Source organism: Pochonia chlamydosporia, chromosome 5 (genome assembly GCF_001653235.2).
Source record: "Pochonia chlamydosporia 170 chromosome 5, whole genome shotgun sequence".
NCBI lineage: Eukaryota > Fungi > Ascomycota > Sordariomycetes > Hypocreales > Clavicipitaceae > Pochonia > Pochonia chlamydosporia.
The window spans coordinates 1,399,802-1,422,865 of record NC_035794.1 but is presented as its reverse complement, the minus strand read 5'-3'; the positions used below and the strand labels follow the sequence as shown (position 1 = coordinate 1,422,865).

Here is a 23,064-nt window from a genome sequence, read left to right as displayed (position 1 = left end):
ACCAGACGCAACACTAAAATCCATTACAACGAGTCAATATCGCGTGCAGTATTTGACATGCTATTTTAGAATCCAGTTCTTTTGTTCATGTTCATAATTCTTTGCACACAATGTGATTGGTGCTGTAATTGCGACAAGAAGCCACCCACGCCCAATCTCCAACCCCTCACGTGACTTCTATGTCGCTTGTCGTCTCCGTGACGTTTGGTGCCTCGTCATCTGGCTGAGCTCAACGACATCCAGCCACAGCTCCAGCCATCAACAGCATCACCACTTCGCTCGATCAAGCCGCCGACCGACTCCGACCCGTCAAGCTGTAGCCCGTGCTTTTGAACCACATCGACTTAACTGTATTTCCATCATGGAGGAGGAACGCCTGTGGAAGTTCCGCAAGCCCGAGTGGCTCAACAGCGTCTGGGCTCGCAATACCGGCGTCTACGCCGCGGGTGCTCTGGTAAGTCATGGGCATCTCTCTTAATCATAGTGCAGAGGCGGCTCTCCTATATGGAGAGATATCTGCACTCATCCATGAGTTCCGAAGGGCGCAGACTAACTCGACATCCGTGGCAGTTCTCTCTCGCATTCTACGTCATGCTCGATTCGGCAGTATGGTCAAAATCCGCCCGCAACGGCTCCAACGTCCACGTCAAGTTTGTTGACTGGCTACCCCTTGTCTTCTCCAGTCTCGGCATGTTGATCATCAACTCTGTTGAGAAGACACGCCTCAGCGCCGACTCCTTCAGCTACAGCGGATCTGGGGTTGCGTGGAAAGCTCGGGTGGTGCTGTTCCTGGGCTTTGCTGCTCTTGCGGGCGGCATGGCTGGCGGTGTGACCGTATTCGTGCTCAAGTTTGTGGTGCCTGGCGTCTCTATGCCTGCGCTGGGAATGGGCATCGAGAACTTGGTTAGCAATGCACTTGTTGGATTCAGGTATGTTCCACTCGCTGGATCTTCGCTTCCCACAGCAAGACACTAATTTCCACAGCTCGGTGGTTCTCTGGGTTAGTCAGAACATGGAAGACGAATATTCCTACAATCTCTCGATATAAGCCTACGAGGGGACGGCGGTGGAAACGGGAGTGTGGACGGCAGTGGTGAGTTGGAGGTTGGAGCCAGGCAGGACGGGTGTTGGTTTATCATAGTTTGGCTTGTCGGAGTACACGGTGGAACGGTTTTGTGTGTACAATCATAGCAGCGTTGTTTTTATTGCAAGTTGATTTGCGTTTAGGAGCTCTCCAAATTGAGACTAGACATGACTTGGTGGTGTCCAAAGATTGAAATGCCATATGGATCAGTCAAACAAGTGACTGTAAGAACTGTTACAGGTGCCAGATCTCGTGATATAATGTGAATCAATTTTCCCGGCCTTTTTAATTACCCAGCAAATGCAGCCACCATATTTTAGACTTATTTCATCGAGCTGACAGGTTTCGATGCTCATACCGCTGATCCTCAGCTTCCCAGGCAACCCCATAATCACACTCAATGGATGGCCCCTCCCTTTCCGCCCCTCCATCAGCTCGAACCAACCAGTCATGCACACTGTAGACAAACCTAAACCTCAATATCCATCACTTCACCATTAGCATACACAACTCATCTCTATCATCCCACTAGACTTCTTGCCTAATGAGTCAAAGATCACAACCGCCTCCAAATGGCATCCACCGCCCCCGCCACGCGCCAGGAGCAGTCGCAAACGCCAGTCGGCCAAACCTCTTCCGCAGCCAGTTAACCCGTCGACCAACAGCCAGCTCCTCCAACTCAGCGGACACGGTGCGCCTCGACGTGGAGGTTCTCTCAGACGGCTCTGAGATTGTGGTGAGAAACCAGCAAGGCGAGATTGAGTTGGGCGATCCGCCTACGCCAATTATGGAGACGGACGAGCCGGATGAGAGGGATGATAGTGAGAGTATGTGCGGATTGTGTTGAGTGTCAAGTGTGTGCTAACGGTGATGTTTAGAGGAGAGGCAACGGCTTTCGGAAGCTGTGAAACATCATAGTATTAATCATAGTGCCGTGCCAGATCAGCCTGAGGGTATGTTTTACAGGGCATCACATTTTCGCCATCCTGCTAATTTGGAATATGTAGAGCTTCTCGAAGCCGTGAGAGCAAGTTTACGCGCCAAAGTCACTGCGCTAGCTGAAGATAATTGGATGTTCGAAGCAGAAGATCAGGTTCGATGATGACTCGCTTTTAATCGTTTTCGCATACAGTCCACGTTTTACTCCCCACGACAAACGCTCTCTGCTATGTTTCCTGGTATCTGTATATGATACATCACTACGTATTCGCCTTACGACACACCACGGACTGAATTAATCCAACCCCTCAGCCATAGGGGTATCTGGACCCCGGATTCCTTGCCTTCGCGGCTGTTGAGGTGGTGCGCCGCCGCCGCCGGCAAATAGCCCGCTCATCAGGTCCATCAGAGGATTACTTTGTCTTGGCTTCGTGATGCCAAAGTACATTTCGGCAATCATTTCCAACGGCTCCGCCCACGCATCCGTCTCATTTATTTGTGTGGCGTATTTGGCGATGAGGCCCTTGTAGACATCTGGTGCGGCTCGTTGAATCGCAAGTAGGAGGAGACCGAGGAAATTGAGGAGCGGTAGACTAGGGAAGATTCGGATATCCGAGTGTGAACTTGACACGTCTTGCACACCGAGGCTGGGGTTGTCGCTGCTCAGTGCGCTGGTGAAGAGACGGTAGCAGGTGTTGGCGGCGCGAACGTTACCAACCAGCAAATACGGCAGCACTGCTCGTCCGGCGAAGTGAGGCGCGAGATGGGCGTCGCCCTCCTTGTACCAAGTATACTCCATCTTGAATAGAACTTCGGGGGAATCTTTAGTGCCAAGGACAAGATGTCGCTCTGCTTCGTATGTGTCGTGTTCTTCTGCGTACAGAGATCCCGCTACGTGATGAATCTCTGGGTCTCCGGCGGGATAGTCGCCGAACTTGGCCGACCAGCTACATGTTGTTAGTTAGCATATCCTGCAAAATGCTGGCACCGTAGTCCAACTTACCCCAGCATGTCAGTAATGAACTTCTTCCTCGTAGGTTCCTCCCCGCCAAATAACCGCAAACAAGTAAGTAATCGTCCCTTTGACGCAGAATCGGGCGTCAGCTCCGCCTGCTTGTACACATCCACCATCATTATGCACAAGTCACCACCGCTGCCGCCCTGGCCAGCTTTCAGAAGTGACTGTGCAACATTGGATAAGATGTCAATGGCGGAATCCCAGCTCTTAGTCTTGATGTAGCGAGAGGCGGCGACTCGAGTCTGTTGTTGGGCTTCGTAGTAGTCGCCATCTGTAATCTTTTGTTGCAACCGGGCGACGATTTTGTCTACTTTGCTGGCCATGATGCGGGATTCGAGGTGATCGATTCTGGAAGGAGGAGCTAGGAGGGGAGTCGTATAGCCCTGGGAGCTCGGTATCAGAGAGGAGGCGATGGCGAGAGGAACCGAGGCGGGATGTTGAGGAAATGGTGATCTTGGTGACGAAGCTGGAGGTAATGTTGGAGGGGTTGTGGGGCGGAAGCTGTGGCCACAAAGTTGGCAGGCACGGTTCCTGGCTACATTGACAGACTCCGCTACCCTGTACCCTCTTTTTTTATTTTTTTATTTTTTTTTTTTTTTGGCCATTTTTAAGAGGAATGCACAAGAATTGAGTATTACGAGAGTATACCGGGCTTAAAGACATTACTACAGTATTTTGGTAGTGTAAACTTGGCCTTTGATCACAGTCATGCCCCTTCCGTGAGGCTGCGTGTAGTTCGTTGGCAAATCCTCAAACATATCCTCCAGATTGCCTGCTAGCACTTCCACAATGAACTTGAATTGAATGTAACTAAACACCAATGAACCTTCCGTGAAGTTATACAATATTGCTCTTCATCCAATTCAATTCATTATCCTCATTATGATTATTAATTATTACGCTGTCCCAGGCCAAATAAACGCCTTATTCCTCTCATCGCTATAATCTTCGAATCTCTCACCATCCACAAACTTGTAAATCGAGGCGTCCTTAGCCATCATAACTTGAGCCATGCAATCCACCTCAGAAACCTTCCCCTCTTTATACCATTTCTTCAACAAGCCCAGCAACGCAAACTCGGCTCCCTTCATCTCCTTCGTGTCCAACCACACCTTGTCACTTAAAACAGTCAACTCGCCATCTGGTCCGTCTGGACACGGCACAACATGTATAGCAGCAACGACACTCTTGGGCTCTTGCTTCGGATCTCTCGCCACAACGAGCCTTGTATCGCAAATCTGCATTTCAATTCCATCTGGCAACACTGCCGGAAACTCCCCTTCGTCTGTAATTTCGCAATGCGGGTAGTTCACCTCCAGGAACTGCTTTGCGATCATGGGACCGATCATCATCTGGAGAGTGCGGTTGCGTTCAGGGTCCTCTCGAGCTCGCTGTCGCATAACCTCTTTGACGGCTTGGAATTCGCTTTCAGACTGGAAGAGAGTGTGCTTTGGTTGTTCTTCCAATGTGACGTGGAAGTCTGTCTCTAGGCTCTTGTTTCCATCTGCCCGGCTAAGGGTGCTTTGGCTGTCCGCGGGGATAGTGAAAGGCATCTCGTCGCCTACAAACTTGTGCTGCGACAAGTCCACTCCCATTGATACATACGCGTCGCATCGTTGAACCTTGCCTTCTCTGTTTAGTTGTTTCACATGGTCTAGCAACGCCTGCTCGGCTGCCTTGAAGGCAGCAGTTTTGGCATATGCGCCGAGTTTCGGCCAGAGGACTTCTGGATTGATCGCCACTACCAAAGTGATGGCGAGCACGCCGCCCGGATTCTTAGTGGGATCCAAGTTTCTCAACAACACTGAAGGCTTGTCCTCTGGGGTAGTATCCTTGGCATTCACCATGAAATGAGCTGCTTCGACTCCCTTTGTCATGTTGTTGTAGTCTCTCACGACAAGTAACCTCGTGGGAAATTGATATGGAACGCCGTTAACTGAGAACGGAAGCTTCCCTTCGTCCCAGACCGTGCAGCCGTGAGGGCCATTTGCCCCTGTTCGAACTGTCATTCTGAACAAGTACGGCCGAAACATCCCCCGAATCTCGTCCGCATGGGTCTTGACCTGCTTTACCATCCATTTGGTAAGCGCCTGGAACTCCTGTGATGTAGTGCATGGCACAGGAACAATGGTAGGTTCCGTATTGTTCCGATTAAGTTTGCAGGTAATCTTGTCCACCCCCATGTATATGTCAATGACACCATGCCTAATGTTGAGGTCTTGTTGGCTCAGTAAAGCGAGGTGAGTTACGAGTGCGCTTTTTGTGTAGAACATCTCTGTCGAATCGAGTGTTGCACCAGGCACAATGCGACTCTGCCCATCTTTCTCGTCTTGTGGTCTCAATGGCGTGGCGATAATGAATGTTTGATTGTACAAGATGCCTTTGCCAACGTCGTCAAGAGTTATGACATGTTGTGTGGGATATTGGCACGGAGAGGCATCTCTAGTTGGAAACCCAGATGTATTGCTCATTTCTCGCATCGTGCCGCCTTGAACACACTCGGGAAAGTTTTCAGCCAACTTCCCTCGCACAAGCTTGGGCAGCATTTCTTGAAATGAGGCGCAGAATTCATCGTGTGCCCCTGCCTCAACGGCCTTCTGTTCCAGCTCTTTCAAAAATTCAGTCCATGAAGGATCGATCTCCCAATTGACTTCGGGAAGGGTGGGCGGCAACTGAATCTTTCGAACCGCAGTAGCACCCTCTTCTGGCTTTGATGTAGTACAGCCCATGATGGCGAGGGAACCTCTGGAGCCAGAAAACTGGCTAGGAGTTGGAAGTCGGCAGCTTTTTCTTCAGAGACGTGAATTAGTGAGGTCTTCGAACGAAAAACCAATGCTGACAGCCTGGTATTATATATGCACATGTTGAAGTGTTGGTTGAAGTTGTTTAAGGGTGGCAATAAGACGCTAGCAAATCACTTTACGACGAGTTGCATGGTAAAGTGGCTCAACTAAGGATTTATTCGTTCGAGACTCACATCGCTTGCCAAAAGATCCATGCTAAGCCTCATCGGCTACTTCCAGAACAGGATCGCCTGGTTCGGCGACCTTAAAAAGGCAAGCGGCTGACATCAATCTCAATTAAAATAGAGGAAAAATAAACTAGGCGCTTCATTAATCTGCTCAATCATGTATTCCGAGCTACTTTGTCAGGGCTATATACATCCGCCTATCATGTCTCTTCACAACCACCGTCTCTCAATGAGACATTATTAGAGTCGTCCATGTCGCCCTGGTAGCGCTTCCAAACCTGCTGGGTATATATAAATGTAAATGTAACAAAGAACAAATTAGAGTTATGGCAGTGGCAGCTGCTCATGCTTTGGTCTCTGACTCTGAGTCATCTCATTAGCATACTGACGTCGTGGGTTTCTGTGACCACTCAACCACGCACCTATTCGTGTCCAAGTGTGCCCCCTGGTTTGATCGAGTTCAGAAAGACGGTGATCCCTCCCTGTTGTTCTTCTATCCAATCCAGATTGACCGCCTGTGTGGTGACTGAAGGAGTTGCTGCCGTGCGTTGGCTGCGAACGAGTCAAATTCGGGAATGCTCGTAGCATGAGGAGACGAATGGACGGAAGACACGTGCAAATCATTCCGACGTTGACTTCGATTGTAGACCAGTAGACGATGTTCCACTGATCCCAGGTTGGGTTGGTCGAGTTTGCCCAGGAAACGAGCGAGTTCAGTCGAAGGATTGACACAATAGTAACGCTAAAGAACATTAGCAGATGCCTACCACTCGCTATTTAACAGTCCTGTACTTACAATGCTCCGAGGAAAAACATGATGGCAACACCAAACTTCTTTGTCCAGTGCAGCTTCAGCTTCGGAATCTGACTCAACGGGATACTAATCATCCAGATATCCAGAGCGACGCTGATGGCGGCATTTGCCCAGCCAAAAGCATTGATGTTGATACATTTTCCAACTGCATGATCTTCCACGTACTGCGTCCAAAAATAGTTGATCGGGGTGCACTGGAAAATTGCCGTTATGACAAAGGTCGCTCCGTAAAGAATGTTGAAGATGACTGTGCCCCAGAGAAGTCGTTTTATAATCGTACCAGGGAAGATGCGAACGTAGAACAGAGACAGACTGAGTTTAATGAGGGATAGTTCTGCCAAGTATAGCACCTCCATGATATACAGCCACTCGGTGAATGTCGTTAACTCGTGTGATGGTAGCGTCCACGTATCCTTGCCTAGGCCATGGGCCGCCAGGCCCTCGACGTTGATAATCGTGCAGGAGATTCGAAGTGCTAGGGTGCCAAGAATCACTTTGTCGTCTGCCGCTAGTCCGGTGTTGGCGCTGAAAAATTGCTTGAAAATTAACCGTACAAGAACGAAGAGAACTGTAATGGTCCCTAGGGAAATCGATACGGCTACATATTGGCCTGACCGGTCACGAACGGGAGCATGGCAAGCCGTTGCTGTGATATTCTTGGCGGCTGTGCAGGAATGCATTAGGAATGTACCAGTTTTTGAGGCAGCGATACTACTCACAGAGAGCATCGACTAGCGAAGGGCATCCTTGCAGAATGCACTTTTCGGCTGCATCCTGAATTGGTTGGTTCGTGCAAATACACTCAACGTCTGTGACGGAGCAAGCAGAACCAGGGACAACCGTTGTTAGACATTTGGCCTAAACACAATCACGTAGTTAGTGAACGTGTTATTTCGAACGAATTGAGCTATTAGCCACGGGCGGTTTCCTTACTGCACAAGGAGGAAGATCCTTGAGAATCTCGGATGCCGACGGATACGTTATGTTGGAATGCTGGGCGAGAGCAAATGTTGACAAACAAGCCCACAGAATGGCCGAGCTGATAGAAAGCCGCATTGTCACCAACGTCCCATTCTCTTGAGCCGGTGCCGAAGAGAAAAATCGTCGCAGCAATAGCTACGCGTGAAGAGTCCCAAGCACCTTCCTTTAAAGGCCGAAACTTCCTCAACTGGTTGACATCAACTCGATCCTTCGCAGGGTGGACAGAGAAAAAGGAAGGATGAAAGTCGAAAGAAAGTGACAGGTAAACTACGGGGAATATGGCTACAGCCGGGCCTAACGGGATCGAAATATTGAAAACCAATCGCGCAGCATGTGAAGTTGTGGGGAAATCAAGATTGTACCGCCTCGCAGACAATAAAGGCGCAGAACATTCCCAGTGTAGTTATATCCACATCGATCATGCATGGAAAAACTCTACGGGTACGTAAGTTGCCGCACCCACGAGTCACCAAAACCCCTGGAGCGCGGTAAAGCCTCATTCGCCCCAATGACAACTCAGTTTGACATGATTCGGCTCAAGTGTCTCAAGTGACAAAATTCTGCACCCAGAAGAGGGGAAAGGGCTTGATGTGGCGGCGGCGACAAGAACAAGTCCCCCCCACGCGAAGAGATGCGATGGGTTACGGTAACCCCTGGGCCCAACCCAGGACACTGGACGAGCTACTGCACGCTCAAGCATGGCGTTGAGACGGTGATATGGGTACGGAGGGTTTTAGGGGTCTCTCATGAGTCGGGCTGAGGGTTTGGAAAGAGGGCAATGAAGATCTCACTTTGCATCTCATTTTGTGTTTATTCAGATTTTTGTTGGTAAATTGGCCAATTTGAGATCAGAAGAGTGATTCTTGCAACTACCTGTTTCATATGATTAATTCAGCGTAGATAGCGCAGTAAGTGCCAATACTCCAGATTGTGGCTTGCATTGGAAGAGTGTTAGTTGCTGTTGACTCGAAAGTCTGCAAACTAACTTGCCTCGTGTTGATGGTCGGAGTTGGTTCCGCGTGGCTTCCATCTTTCCAACTGACATCCCTTGCGCGGAACTGTTTAGAACTTTACAAGCCAAGTAACTGCGCAGCAACTCTGTTGTGTGGCCCATCAGCGACCCGCAGAGTTGTATCACGATCGCTTTGACTGTGTCTCACTTGATTTCTTGGAAATTTGGGGATGAGATGACTTGTCATTTCAATGTCTCTCAGGACAAACGATGGACATCTGCCCCATGACTCGCAGTTGGAAGTTCTTCAAGCTTTTCTGTGGTTCGGGCTTTTTAACCCCTGCATATCGACCGGCTTGCCGCCACAAACGGTAACTAGTGGCTTCGATCCACATCGGACGAAATGCCAAACAGGGAAGGCTCCCATGTGAACAGGGCGTTGAGCAGTTCGCCGACTTTGAGGTTTGCTGGTCGAGAAGTGCGTCTTGTCTTGCTCGTTGGCGGGTTTTGCAACGTAATTTGTGTGCACCTCAAGTTGCCCTATGAGACTCAATTTTGAGTCTATTGGCAACGAGAGTAATGCTAGCTGCTCTTGTGGGGTTTACCGCTGCGTTGGATGCTTATATTAAATGGTCTGAGGGTGCGGGATCGGCCGAGAGAGTGTCAATGCCGCCGCCAAGACTTTCAAATAAGGGTTGGAAAGGAGGAACTGCGGTTCAAGTTTGGTAAACAAGGAAGAAAATGCTGCTTGTTGATTCAGCCCCTTTGCGGTGACCTCCGACAACTTGGGTATCCACAGGAAGGGACATGGTGCTTTCCATCACTCCTTGACGTTGGTCTGCTGCGACATTTGGAAATGGGCTACGTTTTGCAGGACATGGCTGAAACTTTCTTCTGACTTGAGCACCGCTCTGGGCTAGATGTTTTCTGGAATTTGTCTCAAGACGGAGCACCAGGAGAAGGAATTGAAAGAAAACAGTTCGGCGGGAATCGACAAACTCGCCTTAGCACTACAACTGTCTGAGTTGTACTTGAGTTGTTCAACATCAAGCCACCAAATGAAGCTAACCCTGTCGAAATAATTGGTCAAGACTCGTTCTTGGATAAACAAATGTGCATCTCTTCTTTCCCTTGGCCGTATCATGTCTTGACCGTTTTGACGTGTTCGCTTGTTTACCAATGTCGATCCACCAACTAACAGGACTTCGGAAATGACAATGGAGCAACCCTTGCTTGAACTCTTGTGTCCGAAAGGATCTAAGCTCATCCATGCATTGCTACTCTGCAACACACATGGCAGCATGGGGCGTCGAGACGATACTTACTGAGTTGAGTAAAGCAAATGCCGGTGGCTTGTGCAGGGACTGCGGCTGAAAGATCGGGAGATTTGATATTATCAAAACAGAGGCACATGTGACTTCCAGGAGATTGTTTACGATTTCATTGCGGTTCAAATGGACTCAATGATGTATCGGCCGTTTCTGCTCGCACTCGTGCCAATGGCAAAAGCAAGCCGCCGTACGGGGCTAGAAGGGTAGGGTAGTTGCTAATGCCGCTGCGAAGTAGAAAATTAAGCCGAAATGTTTGCAGTGTCTGCAGCAGTTGGCAAAATTGTAGTGGGTATTAGACGCATTTAGGCGCATAACACAGTGATATATAACCGGGATCACGATTGACCCAGTTTCGTTGCTCAAAGGGATGTTACGTTTTTAAGAAGAAAAGCGTACCCTGAGAGCGAAGTGACCAACTTCACTTCCTTCCACTGCAGCACGAGTAGCGTGGCCGCATTCTCCATGCTGAACGATGGCATCGGCCTTTGTTTTGCTCATTTACTTGAGCTCGACATGCCCTTCTTAAAGTAGCTAGCGGAGCGTGGCTTCGTAGCCAAATTTGAGCGTGTCCGACTTTTGCTGCCTGCGGGTGTCCGCCCTTTGGGGTTTGGGGGTATTCTAATCATTTATGACAGCGGAACAAAGGCTGGTGAAACTCCAGGCTAGAGGCCGTCTGAGAGCCAATGTATGCTGAGGTTGGACTCTGAAGCAACTGAACCCAACATGCAGGGGATCGACTCCGGGAATCAGCAGACCTTCCATTGTACAGGACACCACTGTCTGAAGCTGCTTGGCAGGTTATGTGACATGTGAATACAGACGATGAATCCGGCGAATCTGGCAACAAAGGGTGCATGGGCAGGAGAAAGCAGGACCCTCTTTGTTTCTCGAGAAAGCGTGGTCTTAATTTAGCTCACCAAACAGGCGTTTCCCACTGAGTATTGCCAATGATCTAGCATTAAAGTTGTAAGCTGCTATAGAGCCTCTAGTTGAAGCAAGTGCTGTCGGTCTATTCATACGTTTCATAGATTGACATGTCACAAAGCCTCTGGTAAGAGATTTCACCGGAACAAAGACCGACGGTCTAATGGCCTCATATTGGAATATCGTCTCAATGACTTCGGACTTACACCATTGGCCTTGGGGCGGTGTGTACGCGTGTTATTGGCATTGTAATGAACCAGTTGACGGTGTACAAGGCGAATAAGAATGCATAAAACTGGGTGCTCAAAACAATCCTGAGACAGCTAGATGGTTTAACCCCGTGTTATAGCTTCATTGGGAACTTGATTCTAACTTGCAAACTTTAGTCGCTCTTCTGCGCAAATGTATTTTACTACAAGACAGAGAGTACGTTAATATCTTCTAATCTCTCGAACTTGCCAAACACGTATGCTATCTAGCTGTCGTCACCCCGTAGATTTGCGCTACCAGCCAGCGAAGATCTGCCAGATCTACAAGTTCTAGACGCCATGGCTCACGACTCGTTACGGGCCATGGTCAACAATTCTTCCATCACTGGTATGCATTGCTACCCCGGTGATGTATCTAATTCACTGGCACTTGACGTGGCCGCAACTTGCGGTGCGGGTTCTCTGAGCAGCCCATGCGTAGCAATCTCGAGTCCGAGTTCTCCATCTCTCCCGTCCCCTCCGCTGCTTGTGGTAGGTGGTGAGGATTGCCCTTGCAAAGTTTGCATACGATCTTGTGTCAAACGGGTCAGATTCCTCTCTGCCTCGGCACTAGATCCAAAGGTAAGCCAGTTCACTACCACTGTGTTCAATGTCACTGTGTTAAGTTAGCCTCCCAGCCCAAATTTGTACATCAGGGAATGGAGGGAAACGTACCGTCGAGCATGCAGATACTCAAGCATATAATAGCTAACTCATGCACCTCTGTGATGACCAGCTGAATCATGTTGGCGATGGTCGGAGTGACAATAAGAAAGCCCCCTATAATACTCTTCCGTAGTAGTATTCGAATGTTGCGCTGGATAGCCGATTCGAATCTGTTATTCTCGGCCATGAATGCCTCCCCTGCCGCACCAGAACGGGAAACGCCAGGCGCAGGCGCAAGTGCTGAGCCATGAGCCTTGGTTACCGGATGAAGGAGGTAGAAGAACAAGCCGGTTAAGCCTAAGCCGCTAACTACATCAATGGTAAGAAGCATAATGGACGCAACCCTCCATATTCCCATGTGGCAGCGCCCGTCACGCTGCTGCATCTCGCTATCTCGCCGAAGAAACGTGTTGGTGAATTGAACAACAAAGATAACAAAGACCAGGATCATGCAAGTTATGTAAATCCAATCGCGACTTCGGGGAAAGAAAGGCGCACGAACGACGTGGATGCGCTCGATGAAGAAGAGATAGCTAGTACCCGTTAGCCTCTGCCGTGGGCTTTATATGAATAAATAACATATCGGGCATACATGATGCTTTTGGCTAAGGTGTAGCAGACCACGCAGGTCAAACCGACCGCATTGCAGAGCGAGCCCGTGTCCAATCCCTGGCCGGCCACTAGGGCTGTGGTGCTAATAATAAACGCCATAACGATGAAAAATAGGCCAAGAACAAGCATGGACGTGATGTTTCGCTTCCATATTCCGTTATTGCGCTGTCGACCAACGCGGAACCCTGCTCGTAATATCAGGGTCAGGCTCCATGGGTATTCAGAAGTAAGTTGGGGCTCTCACCTAGTAGTAAGGACAGAACTGTCATGTATATCAAAGAAAGGACTGCAAATATAGTACGTTCTGCGGGTGGTTCTCCGGTTTTATGGATATTCTGACCAGGAGCGTCAGGTCTGCGGTTTTCTTCCACCGTTGGCGAGGCTTGAGCTACAACACAAGCCAATAGCAAGAGCCATGATTGTGTCTTCATTCTTGAAGGCGAGTAAGCAAGTTTCAGCCTCTTTTAACAGGTAGTAGGCCTAACAATCAAGGGAGGGCAAACCAGAGTACGTATGTGGTGACAGTTTTGTTACAACTACATATGCAATTTATATAGAAGTGCCTCTTGAGCTGGGCCATGATTAGCATAAAGGGCTAAATTAGTCAAGCTGTACCGAGGATATTTGGCCATAGATTCCGTTGAGTCAAGGTGCGAATTCATCTGCCGCGGCGTCCAATCAATTTAGCCATTGGGAACACAATAAGTCTGCCATGCGGAAATCCCGATCTGTCGGGCCTGCAAGCCACTCCCTTCCCAGCCATATTTCCGGTCGGTCGTTTAGTTGTTCTGGAAAGTGTCTGGTTGAAAAGCAGCCACAAATTAGCCACCAAGTTAACGCCGAGTCAACACCAATATTTAGTAGAACATTTGACTTTTGGTTTTGAGAATAAGCGAGATGATAGGTGAAACTAGATGACATTTAGAGCCTATAGACACAGCATTATTTAATCACCAGGCCGCAGGACCAAATTTGCCGATACGGGCCCGATCTGTAGAGTCATCAAGCCTACTTGCCGCGTGGGCATAAGTGGAATAAAATAGGGTTGAAGCACATGTCAATGTAACCATCTCCAGCAACAACTCGGCAACATTTATGACATTAACCCCGACTACAACCTGAACGATCATAGTTGTGCCGACTACCGAGTGCTCATTTCTGGTAATGTTGTGGCGTCCTGGCCAATGGCATGGTGATATTGGGTCAGACCCAGGAAGTCGACTCAAGATCCTGCATGCGTCCTCCCAAGGTGCGGGGAACTTCTGCGATGCGTAACGAGAAGAGGGGAAAGCGATTCTAGTAAACATTTAGGTTTGTCAACCTTCCTGGTTGTAAAGATGGCTTGCATCCTAAACCAAAAGCTTAGTCTATCTCCTCGTGTTACGGCAACATGTCGAGCGTAGCTGACCCAAATCCCAAGCCTAACCCGGAGGCAGAGGCCGTTTGGTATTCGTGCAGTTGCCACTGCGGTGCTACGTCATTTAAAATTTCGCATGAACGTCTCGAAAGCAAGTCCAAGGCCGCACTGGTGCTATCATGCAACTGTTCAATATGCTCCAAGAACGGTTATCTGTTGATTTACGTTTTTCGAGCAGATATGAAAGATATCTCTGGTTGGGAAAGGCTTCAAGGTTACCGCTTCGCATCCAAAACGCGAGAGCACAAGTTCTGTAAAGTTTGTGGGACTAGCATTGGCATCGACTTTATGGGAGGTCACAGGAAAGGAGACATCCTTGCCATCAATGTGAGTTTTCCTTGGTCTATCTACCTCGTTTCTGAGAGAGCTTGGTATTGGAAAACGAGATGAAAAAAAGGGTGGATTGAATTGCTGACAGGAATGCAGGCGCGGATTATCCAGGGCATTGACTTTACAAAACTAAATGTGTATCCTGGGGATGGCAAAAACTACCAGCCGGAATACAATGAGAAGAACACCTAGGGCGGCTTTAAATAGCCATCATCCTGCCATTCTGTAAATCAACCTAAACTGGAGGAGTTCCCTGTCCGCCTTGTCGATCAAGTTAGCCATGACACCAGGCTCATCGTACTCATCCGACACAGAGACGTTGGGCGTGATACCACACTTGTTCTGCCGACTTTCGTATCCAGGAACAAAGGGGGCGTGTGTACTCCGTACGGCTGTGCTTGTTTGTCATCCCACCTGTGGTCTAATGTAATGGCACAGCCGGATACCAGGATACATTCCGATGTACAAGATACCTGCTGCCACCCAACAGCTTGTGTGACGTGTGAGCCGAAATGATCAACGCGCTGAAACATGGAAACAAAGAGTGAATTAGCAGAAAAGACCAGCGCTCATCTTGATCCGGAAAAGGTCTGGTATTAATTTAGCTCACCTAGAACAAAGAACCTTCGCATTAATTACTGCCAATGGCCTGTCGTCAATATTAAAAGCTAGGATGGAACGTATTGAACCAAGTGGTATTATCAAGATCGAGAACGCATGACTAAATCACCATGTCGAGAAACCTCTGGTAAGAAACCTCTTGGCTAGGGACCTGTGGTCTAAGGCCGAATTGTTGCTAAAAGCAAAGCTAATGGTATCACTGGTATCAGCTTCATCGTTGTAGGGGGGATAACGAGACAGGTTGCTCCCGAAAATGACCCTTCTAGCCTGGTTGGAAAGCTCAAACAGTGGTTTCCAAACTGCCGATGTATCGTACACAATCTATTTGTTGAGCCCACAGGGAAATTTTCGAATGGAAAACAGTTAATCGAAGAGGAAGCGAAGCATTTACTTGATAAAGTCTCCCTCGATTTCGACATCAGATCCAGGCTCCAAGATGAAGGGAGTTTTTCGAAGGACCAGGGTTCCGCACTCCCACTCTCAGAACTAGTCTTTTTTGGACATGATCTTGGGGGTTCTGTGATAATGAAGGTGATGATTCTTGCCGCTTGCAATGTCTAACTTGAGACCTAACTTCGTCGTACCAGGCACTTGTCCTTGCACATAGGGAAGACCCGTTCTACCGATCAGTTTTAGAAAACACAATAGCAACAGTAAGTTCAAAGAAGGCGCTCCTCAGAATTTATATTAAATAGAACTAATGTTGGTAGGTCTTCTTTGGCACCCCTCAAAGGCCTCCGATATCCCAATCCTGGGAGAAGCACATCGTCAATCTTCTCTATATATCGCCCCTCCGCATGAATATGCTATGAGCGGGCATGAAGGACCTGCCTGATGTGTTATCTGGGATTTCTGAATCCTTCGGTAGTATATCCGGGTCGTACAAGCTCTGCAATGTATATGAGCAACCAATCGGCAAGTCGGGCTCAAATTTAAACGCGGTAGGTCAATGCAACTGTCGTGCTATATACTGCAACTTGATGTAAAGCGGGGTTTGGGGTACTGACTAACATATCTATGTCAGGTTATATCAAAATATTCAGCTACCAGTGGCGCATTTACTTCAGAGAGCTTTGGCGTTTCAAGCGACCACACAAACCTCTGCAACATTCATAATGGGGAGCCACTAGCTAAATGGCTAGAAGTTAAGCTCAAAAGTCTCGAGAATGTTGTTGATGAGACAGCTTGTAAGACGTCTTTTTCATTCATGTAGAACAAGGATTCAACTAAGTAGTAGCAGCTGTTCTTGATCAGTATCGAAATTTCGCCCGCGAGTTGGCTAAAATCGACCCAAACTTGCATCAGATGCCAGAGAAACTACCCGCCTATTGTTCCATGGACTGGGTCAACACTCAACCGGGCTGTAAGAATTGGGAAAGTGCCAAAGACATCGAATTCTTGTACATCTGCGGAAATCCCGGATCCGGCGCGTCGGTTCTCGCCTCCCACATTGTTAGCTTGGTCCAAGAGGCACATTGGAAGAAGGAAACATACTTCCTCAATTTCTCGTTCAAAGATCAAGAACTGTATGGCTCTTCGACGGAAGCCATGCTTCTATCTTTTGTCCATCAGCTCCTGTCACAAAACCCAAATTTGTTTCGTCATACGGCCCGTCTCTCCACATGGATCATCCAAAGGAAATGCATCAATGAAAAGTCCTTATGGGCCGCGTTTTGGTCTCTCGTTTCCCACATTGACAATGGCCAGATAGTCGCAAGTATACGAGCAGTTCAAGGATTCAGCTCTGTGTTTGACTTCGCCCTCAGCTATCTATCTTCGCTCCGACGCCTTCCAAATTTGGTTGTAAAGATCATCATAGCGAGCGATGACGGAAATGAAGGGAGTCCTTCATGGGCCGGATTCTTGGAAGGAAAGCAACTGCATACGATTCGGCTGGAAAATGACGAGGGTGTGGGTTGGAGGCATTCCGTCGAAGAACTGGTTCAATCTCGAGTCGACCGACTACTTGAATCCAGAGCCTTTTGCAGAGACTTGGGTGGTATGATTATGGACAACTTCTGGTCTTCAACGCCAAGCCTATATTGGGCGTTAGCCAAGGTAGATCTGTTGGAAGCACAATTGTCCCATATGCTGTCTACCAAACGGAACATGCTTGAGAGGCTTGACCATTTTCCGTCAACTATTTCTGACCTCTTTGACGCAATGCTCCGGAGACTTCCGCTTGGCTATATCAACTGGATTCAGCCTGGTGAAGGATTGTCCTGGATCATCTATGCTGCACGGCCCCTGATGAGCTCGGAATTCGCTGTGGCCGTGGCATTCGACCAGATTAGTGCCACTGCTCCCTTGGAATTCGACAAGTGTCTGGACAAGATCTCGTCAGACCTTCCGGGAGATGTGAATCGCATCGCGGGCAACTGGGTCAAAGTCCACGATGAGAGGGTCTGGTTTGCTGACGCCGTGCTGAAAGATGCGTTCCGTGCTCAACACAAAGAAGACAGGTCTGACATTTAAACAAGACTCCTCCTGAAGTGTCTTCGCTACCTTGTCTGGGTAGATTCGCATACCCAAGATGACGAATCCGGAAAAAAACGATGCGAACTACGTGATTCCGAGAATTCCACCGAGCTTCATCTTCTATCTTACGCATCTGTCTACTGGCCATATCATTTTCAAAGGGCGGCACCTGTTCCCTCGGATGTTCTGCAAGAAGTATTGTCGTTCCTGGAGAATAAGTTGCAGTTTTGCTCTTTCCTGCTACGGAAATACAGAACAAAACCCCTCAGCTTGCATGCCTTTGAATCACCCCTGAAGATATCCGCAAGCCTGGGGCTGACACAAGTCGTTGACGGACTGCTTTCTCAGATGGACAAGCCTGTCTCGGAGGAAAACGAAAATCTCATCCAAGAGGCGATGATGCTGGCAGTCCAACATGGGCACTCGGAGATCGCCTTGAGACTTTACGAGATGCAATCATCTTGTACGACTCCCCAGTTACACAAAGCCGCCGCAGGAGGGTTGGACAATGTTCTCAGTGCCTTCCTCACGTTCGATTCGTGAAGGCATCTGTAAACGGATACGACAACGCTGGATATACTCCCCTGCATTATGCTGCCCAGTACGGATACTTAAGCACGGTAAAATTGCTGCTGGAGAACGGAGCAAGTGCTAAACTCACATCTGACGATGGAACTGAGACAAACGCATTACATATCGCCGTGCGGGTCTCGAACTTGTACATCAGCGAGTTACTCATCGGAAGAGGCGCCGATGCAAGAGCACGAGACTCGGCTGGATACAATGCCGTGGCGATAGCTGCCGAAGGAGGTTTTGAAGATCTGATATGGTTCTTTATGTTTCACGAGGAGGATGCTCAGATGGTTCAGGAAAGTGTCCGCAATAGAGATACGCCGCTCCATCTTGCTGCACGTTATGGGCACACATCAGCGTGCCGGTGTCTTCTCCAACTGTAGGCGGACATCAAAGCCGTCAATGCCAACCATGAGACTCCGCTCCATCTGGCTGTCAGAGGAGGATTTAGTGGCACTGTTGAGTTCCTACTCAAGAATGATAAAGTGACGCAAGCCTTGACCAAGAAAACTCAGCAAGTTCGCGACGACGAAGACAATGGCGAAGCTGTTGCCTTATATGAAACCTCCTCGCGTGACGAGAGTCAACGGAGTTCGGCATCGCCATTGCAAATTGCGGCGGAACTAGGCTACACCGACATCATCCGGCTGCTTCTGACATATGAAAACTATGCCATATTTGACGATATCGATCAGTCTCTCAGATTGGCAGCCGCCGAGGGCCACGCAGAATGCGTGAAGGTTCTCGTGGACAAAACTAGAGCCATTGATCCTGTGGACGCAGAAGGAAACACCGCCCTCCATTTAGCAGGCAGCCATGGTCACGCAGAGGTAATTAGTATTCTACTAGACTCTGCAAAATTCAGCAAAGATCTTCCCAATGAGGGAGGAATGACAGCAATGCATTTTGCCGCGAGGGAAGGCCAGGCACAAGCGGTGATGGCTATGTTGGAGCATGGATGTGCGGCAGAGATAAGCACTGCCAATGGAGATACTCCAATGCACGTTGCAGCAGCAAAGGGTAATGTCAACGTTTTAGAGGTTCTATGTGCCGAGAAACCCAGCATTAGAAACATAAAGAATCATGACGACGAAACGCCCTTGATTCTTGCAGCAAAAAGGGGACTTGTGGCCGTTGTTAAGCAGCTCCTTCATGTCCCTGGCTCGGTGTCAACGAGCAAAGAGACCGGTGGTGAGAGTCTTTCAGAAGTCTGGGGGGGTTTCTATCCTCTTCATACCGCTGCGTTAGAAGGTCACGACGAGCTAGTACGATTTCTAGTCACTGAAGAGGGATACGACATCAACATTCGTCGGAGTTCGGATCAGCAAACTCCCCTCCACATTGCCGCGCAAAGCAAATCGGCAACTATGATCACATTGCTAATGGATCTGGGTGCGGACGTGGTTGCCGCTGACCAAGACAAGGATACAGCACTTCATATTGCCGTCATGAACAGCCTCGAAGCATGCAGGGCGCTCCTCTCGCACATTTCTGGCTCTGGGGTCAAAGCGATAAATCTTCCCGGAGGCGACGGTGAATCGCCACTGCACCAAGCATGCGCTTGGGGACATATTGAAATCGTGAGACTGCTCGTCGACAAAGGGGCTGATTGCCATATGAGAAACACTGAGGGTTGGACGTCTCTTCATACCGCAGCGAGTTGGGGCCAATCGAGCGTTGTCACATTGCTCTTAGTCAAGGGTGCGGATTATCGAGCTCTAACAGATTCTAAATCCACACCGATCATTCTTGCCGCCGAAAATGGTAGTGCTGAGACGATTGCAGTGCTGATCGAGGCTGGTAGAGCCGCCGACGCCGTCAACTCGGAGGGAGCAACAGCGCTGCATGGGGCGGCCCAGGCTGGACATCTCGATTGTGTTGAGCTCCTCGTTGAGAAATGCCATGTAGACTATAACCTCTCCATGGAATGCGGCCGGACGCCGCTGCATCTCGCGGCTGGAAAGGGGCATGTCAAAGTGGTGAAGTATCTTCTGGAAAAAGGGGTACAACTAAGAGCTAGGTCGGAGATATTCGGAACCCCATTGGACTCCGCAATGTGGAATGGCCAAATTGATGTTATTGAGTTTCTTGTCGAGAATGGTCTCACCACCACGGTGGACTTGTCTTTGACCAAATCGTGGGGGAACAACGCAACACTACTGGAGTTTGCACTATGGCGTCCCTCGAGCTTCAAGCTCGACATCTCGGTTCACGCACTGCAACAAGCCATCACCTCATCTGATGACAGACTTATATCGTTTCTCATTGAGAAGATACCGGGTGTAAACGAAGAGTGCGAGCCATACATGACCGTTCTGCAGGCGGCAGCACCGAGGGGCAACTTGTCAGTCCTGGAGAAGCTTCTCGTGATGGGCGCCGACCCCAACATAAAGGGGGGAAAGTTCGGCAGCGCCCTTCACGCGGCCATCATCGACCGAAACCCACGATCGGTCAAGCTGCTTCTCCAACATGGTGCCGATCCGGCTGTCGAGCACGAAGGACAAGGGGCGATCTTCATCGCTTTGCGGCTCGGCGACCTCGAAGTCATCACAGCTCTCCTGGACAACATGGACAGCACGGCGAGGGCCGCAAAAGACACAAAAGGACGTAGCCTGCTAGCCTGTGCAATAAAGTTGAGGAATCAAACTTTGGCTGATCAGCTCGTCTCCATGGAAGATGTCTCCATCTACGACAAGGACGTTGGTGGACGGACGCCGCTGATGGAGGCCGTCATACGTAATAACGCCTACATCGTCAAGAAGTTGTTGGAAAGGGGAGCAGATCCCAATGCCAGCGACACAGGGGGGAAGACACCACTCATCCGGGCCATATTCTCTCTAGATACCGACGGCGAAATCGTAAATTCCCTTCTGGAACATCCCGATTTGGACCCAGCAATCAAAGACTACCGAGGGCGAACTTACGCCTACTGGGCTGCCCGACTAGGCCGTGGAAGGGATGCCATCGAGTCCAACGTTAGTGAGACAGTGAAGGCTGGAATCAACCGGCGCCTTCCTAGCAACCCAAACCTGGTTCTGCATGCGGCGTTTGCGTCGGGCGAGGAGAGTGTTGTGATGGAAACCATTCGTGACATGCAAAGCGAGGAGGACTGGATCGAGCTGGACGGGGATGACTGGACGGCATCGTACACTGCGACTAGGTACAAGGTGAAGAACATGGAGAAGTTCGCGGCCAATATCCTCACCCCATTCGGGCCGGGGCGTCGACAGCCGCAGAAGTGGCACATAGAGGATAAGTCGCGGTGCTTGCAAGTCTCAGACGATGGTACAGTTGTCACGGTTATGAGTAAGTTGTTGTGCGGCATCATAGGCTTCGTTTCTCCTCACCCAGCATGTGCAGTGTGGCACACTGTCATCAAAACCCCAGAGACCCAGTTCATATCAATCAAATGGCTAATTACTTGAAACCAACCTCAGCTGGCCGCCCATCAAATTGGGTCTATCAATGTCAGTCAAGCGCAGTAATCCGTGCTGACCATGCCATGCCTGGCGATCAAATGTACTACTTCGAGATCGAAATAATGGAGGACGCTAACGATAAGTATGTGACTGGTCCCGCGTTTTCATCTCTGGTAATTGCATTATGAGTGCTAACGAAATCCCTATTTCGACAGCCTCATTCACGTGGGATTCTGCGAGGAGCATTCACCCCTGGATCAACAGTTGGGCTGGGGTGTAGCAACCTGGGGATACTCCAGAGCTGACGGGGGATATTACACTGTGGGCGGAACGACTAAGTATGGGCCGACGTATGCGAAGGGAGATGTCGTCGGGTGCGGCGTGGACTTTGACAACGAGGTTGCTTTCTTTACATTGAATGGTGATTGTCTTGGTAAGTGTCCTGAGGGAATAGACGCCTCCGAAGCGTGGAAGAGTATCTGGGCTGACTATGGGTTATTTTGTACCTCGAAAAGGCCTAGCGTTCCGAGATATCATGGGTAAGTTGTACCCGGCGGTTTCCTTTGATGCCCATTCCCAAGGCTGTAATGTTTTGGCGAATTTTGGACAGAAACCGTTCAAGTTTGACACGTCAACGTGGTACTTCGAGGAGCCGCCAGCTAAGCAACCGACGAGACCCGGCAATGGGAGGCGTCGCAGAATCCGCCGGAGCTTTTGAAGAAGACCAATTGGCTGTGGATGCTTTGCGATGGTAAACTGTCTCTGACAAGTGGTGTTGGGAAGAGCTGTATGAGTCCTCAGAGGAGTTGGGGATGGAAGAGCTGAACTTCGTTATGGTACTAGTACGTCATATATCAACCTTCAATGCTGTTCTCATCCAGAACCTCCCTGTGGTTGTGATTGTATTCAATCTCCTCAAAAGATTGCGTGTAGTAAAGCATGTGGCTCCGAAATAATGAGACGACTCACAGACGGCCGGCTCAGTATACCAGTCTTGCGGGACAATGATGCTTTGCAAATTCGCTTCTATCAGAATGTCGTAGACTACTTACAGGACAGCATGGTAAAGTTCATCTAATCGAGCAACCACCTCTACCTCTGTTACGACGAATGGACCAAAGTGTCAAGTATCTTGCACACATGCTCGCCACAGAAATGGTGGTCTTTCAACACAGTGTGACCGCTCTGAGTCTGAAGTTAACATCAGGCGATAACCTAACGCAAAGTTTGTGCTTTCGGTCATAGTAGTCTCCATGGCCCCAATTGAGCAAGGACATGGCGTGAGGTCCCTGCCATATAGGCACCGTAGGGGTTCCGGAGATGATTGTCCGGTGGCGAACAAGGTCGGCTGCAATCTGTTTGCCACTGCTGGTCTAGAATACCTGCGGGCCGAGAAAACATGTACGGGGTGGTTTGAAATTTCAGGGTTCTGATGTCATTCTTCTCATTCAATTTCGTTCAGTGAGGTTTGTTTCAAGACACTGTTTTTCATTGTCGGACCGACGAAATATATCATCATTTACCAAGACACGATTGCGCGTTCGGGTTGAAACGGGGTGACAATCATTTCAGCAGGCTACCACTTATTCAGCCCGTATGCTTGACTTGATAAAGCCGTTGGTCATACCTTGCGTAATTTGGAACACATCGGCCGAAACGCAGGCTGGAAGTCCTGAAGGGGTTCCA

The 23,064-nt window shown here is 49.3% G+C and overlaps 6 protein-coding genes across 6 annotated transcripts; 2 read left to right on the top strand and 4 right to left on the bottom strand.

Moving 5' to 3' along the window:
- Nucleotides 1-361: 361 nt before the first annotated feature.
- On the top strand, nt 362-1,048 carry VFPPC_05729 (hypothetical protein; the record flags this gene model as incomplete). The annotated part of the gene is made up of 3 exons (XM_018284875.1): nt 362-454; nt 571-929; nt 985-1,048. 3 exons carry the CDS (start codon nt 362-364, stop codon nt 1,046-1,048), a joined length of 516 nt encoding a protein of 171 aa, XP_018141773.1.
- Nucleotides 1,049-2,318: 1,270 nt separating this feature from the next.
- VFPPC_05727 (hypothetical protein) lies at nt 2,319-3,799 on the bottom strand (the record flags this gene model as incomplete). The annotated part of the gene is made up of 3 exons (XM_022428477.1): nt 2,319-2,970; nt 3,033-3,606; nt 3,736-3,799. 3 exons carry the CDS (start codon nt 3,797-3,799, stop codon nt 2,319-2,321), a joined length of 1,290 nt encoding a protein of 429 aa, XP_022284280.1.
- A 138-nt stretch (nt 3,800-3,937) lies between these two features.
- Nucleotides 3,938-5,770, bottom strand: VFPPC_05726 (hypothetical protein; the record flags this gene model as incomplete). Its single annotated transcript, XM_018284872.1, has 1 exon — nt 3,938-5,770. The coding sequence occupies one exon, from the start codon at nt 5,768-5,770 to the stop codon at nt 3,938-3,940; it is 1,833 nt and encodes a 610-aa protein (XP_018141770.1).
- A 585-nt stretch (nt 5,771-6,355) lies between these two features.
- On the bottom strand, nt 6,356-7,882 carry VFPPC_05725 (hypothetical protein; the record flags this gene model as incomplete). Its single annotated transcript, XM_022428476.1, has 5 exons — nt 6,356-6,360; nt 6,435-6,754; nt 6,809-7,490; nt 7,546-7,684; nt 7,760-7,882. 5 exons carry the CDS (start codon nt 7,880-7,882, stop codon nt 6,356-6,358), a joined length of 1,269 nt encoding a protein of 422 aa, XP_022284279.1.
- A 3,739-nt stretch (nt 7,883-11,621) lies between these two features.
- Nucleotides 11,622-12,971, bottom strand: VFPPC_05724 (nnrS protein domain-containing protein; the record flags this gene model as incomplete). Its single annotated transcript, XM_018284870.1, has 4 exons — nt 11,622-11,878; nt 11,938-12,461; nt 12,521-12,725; nt 12,785-12,971. 4 exons carry the CDS (start codon nt 12,969-12,971, stop codon nt 11,622-11,624), a joined length of 1,173 nt encoding a protein of 390 aa, XP_018141768.1.
- A 2,047-nt stretch (nt 12,972-15,018) lies between these two features.
- VFPPC_05722 (ankyrin repeats (3 copies) domain-containing protein) lies at nt 15,019-22,096 on the top strand (the record flags this gene model as incomplete). The annotated part of the gene is made up of 10 exons (XM_022428475.1): nt 15,019-15,035; nt 15,118-15,439; nt 15,496-15,561; nt 15,933-16,095; nt 16,149-17,370; nt 17,778-18,261; nt 18,343-21,265; nt 21,397-21,520; nt 21,594-21,811; nt 21,900-22,096. The coding sequence occupies 10 exons, from the start codon at nt 15,019-15,021 to the stop codon at nt 22,094-22,096; spliced, it is 5,736 nt and encodes a 1,911-aa protein (XP_022284278.1).
- Nucleotides 22,097-23,064: the final 968 nt, after the last annotated feature.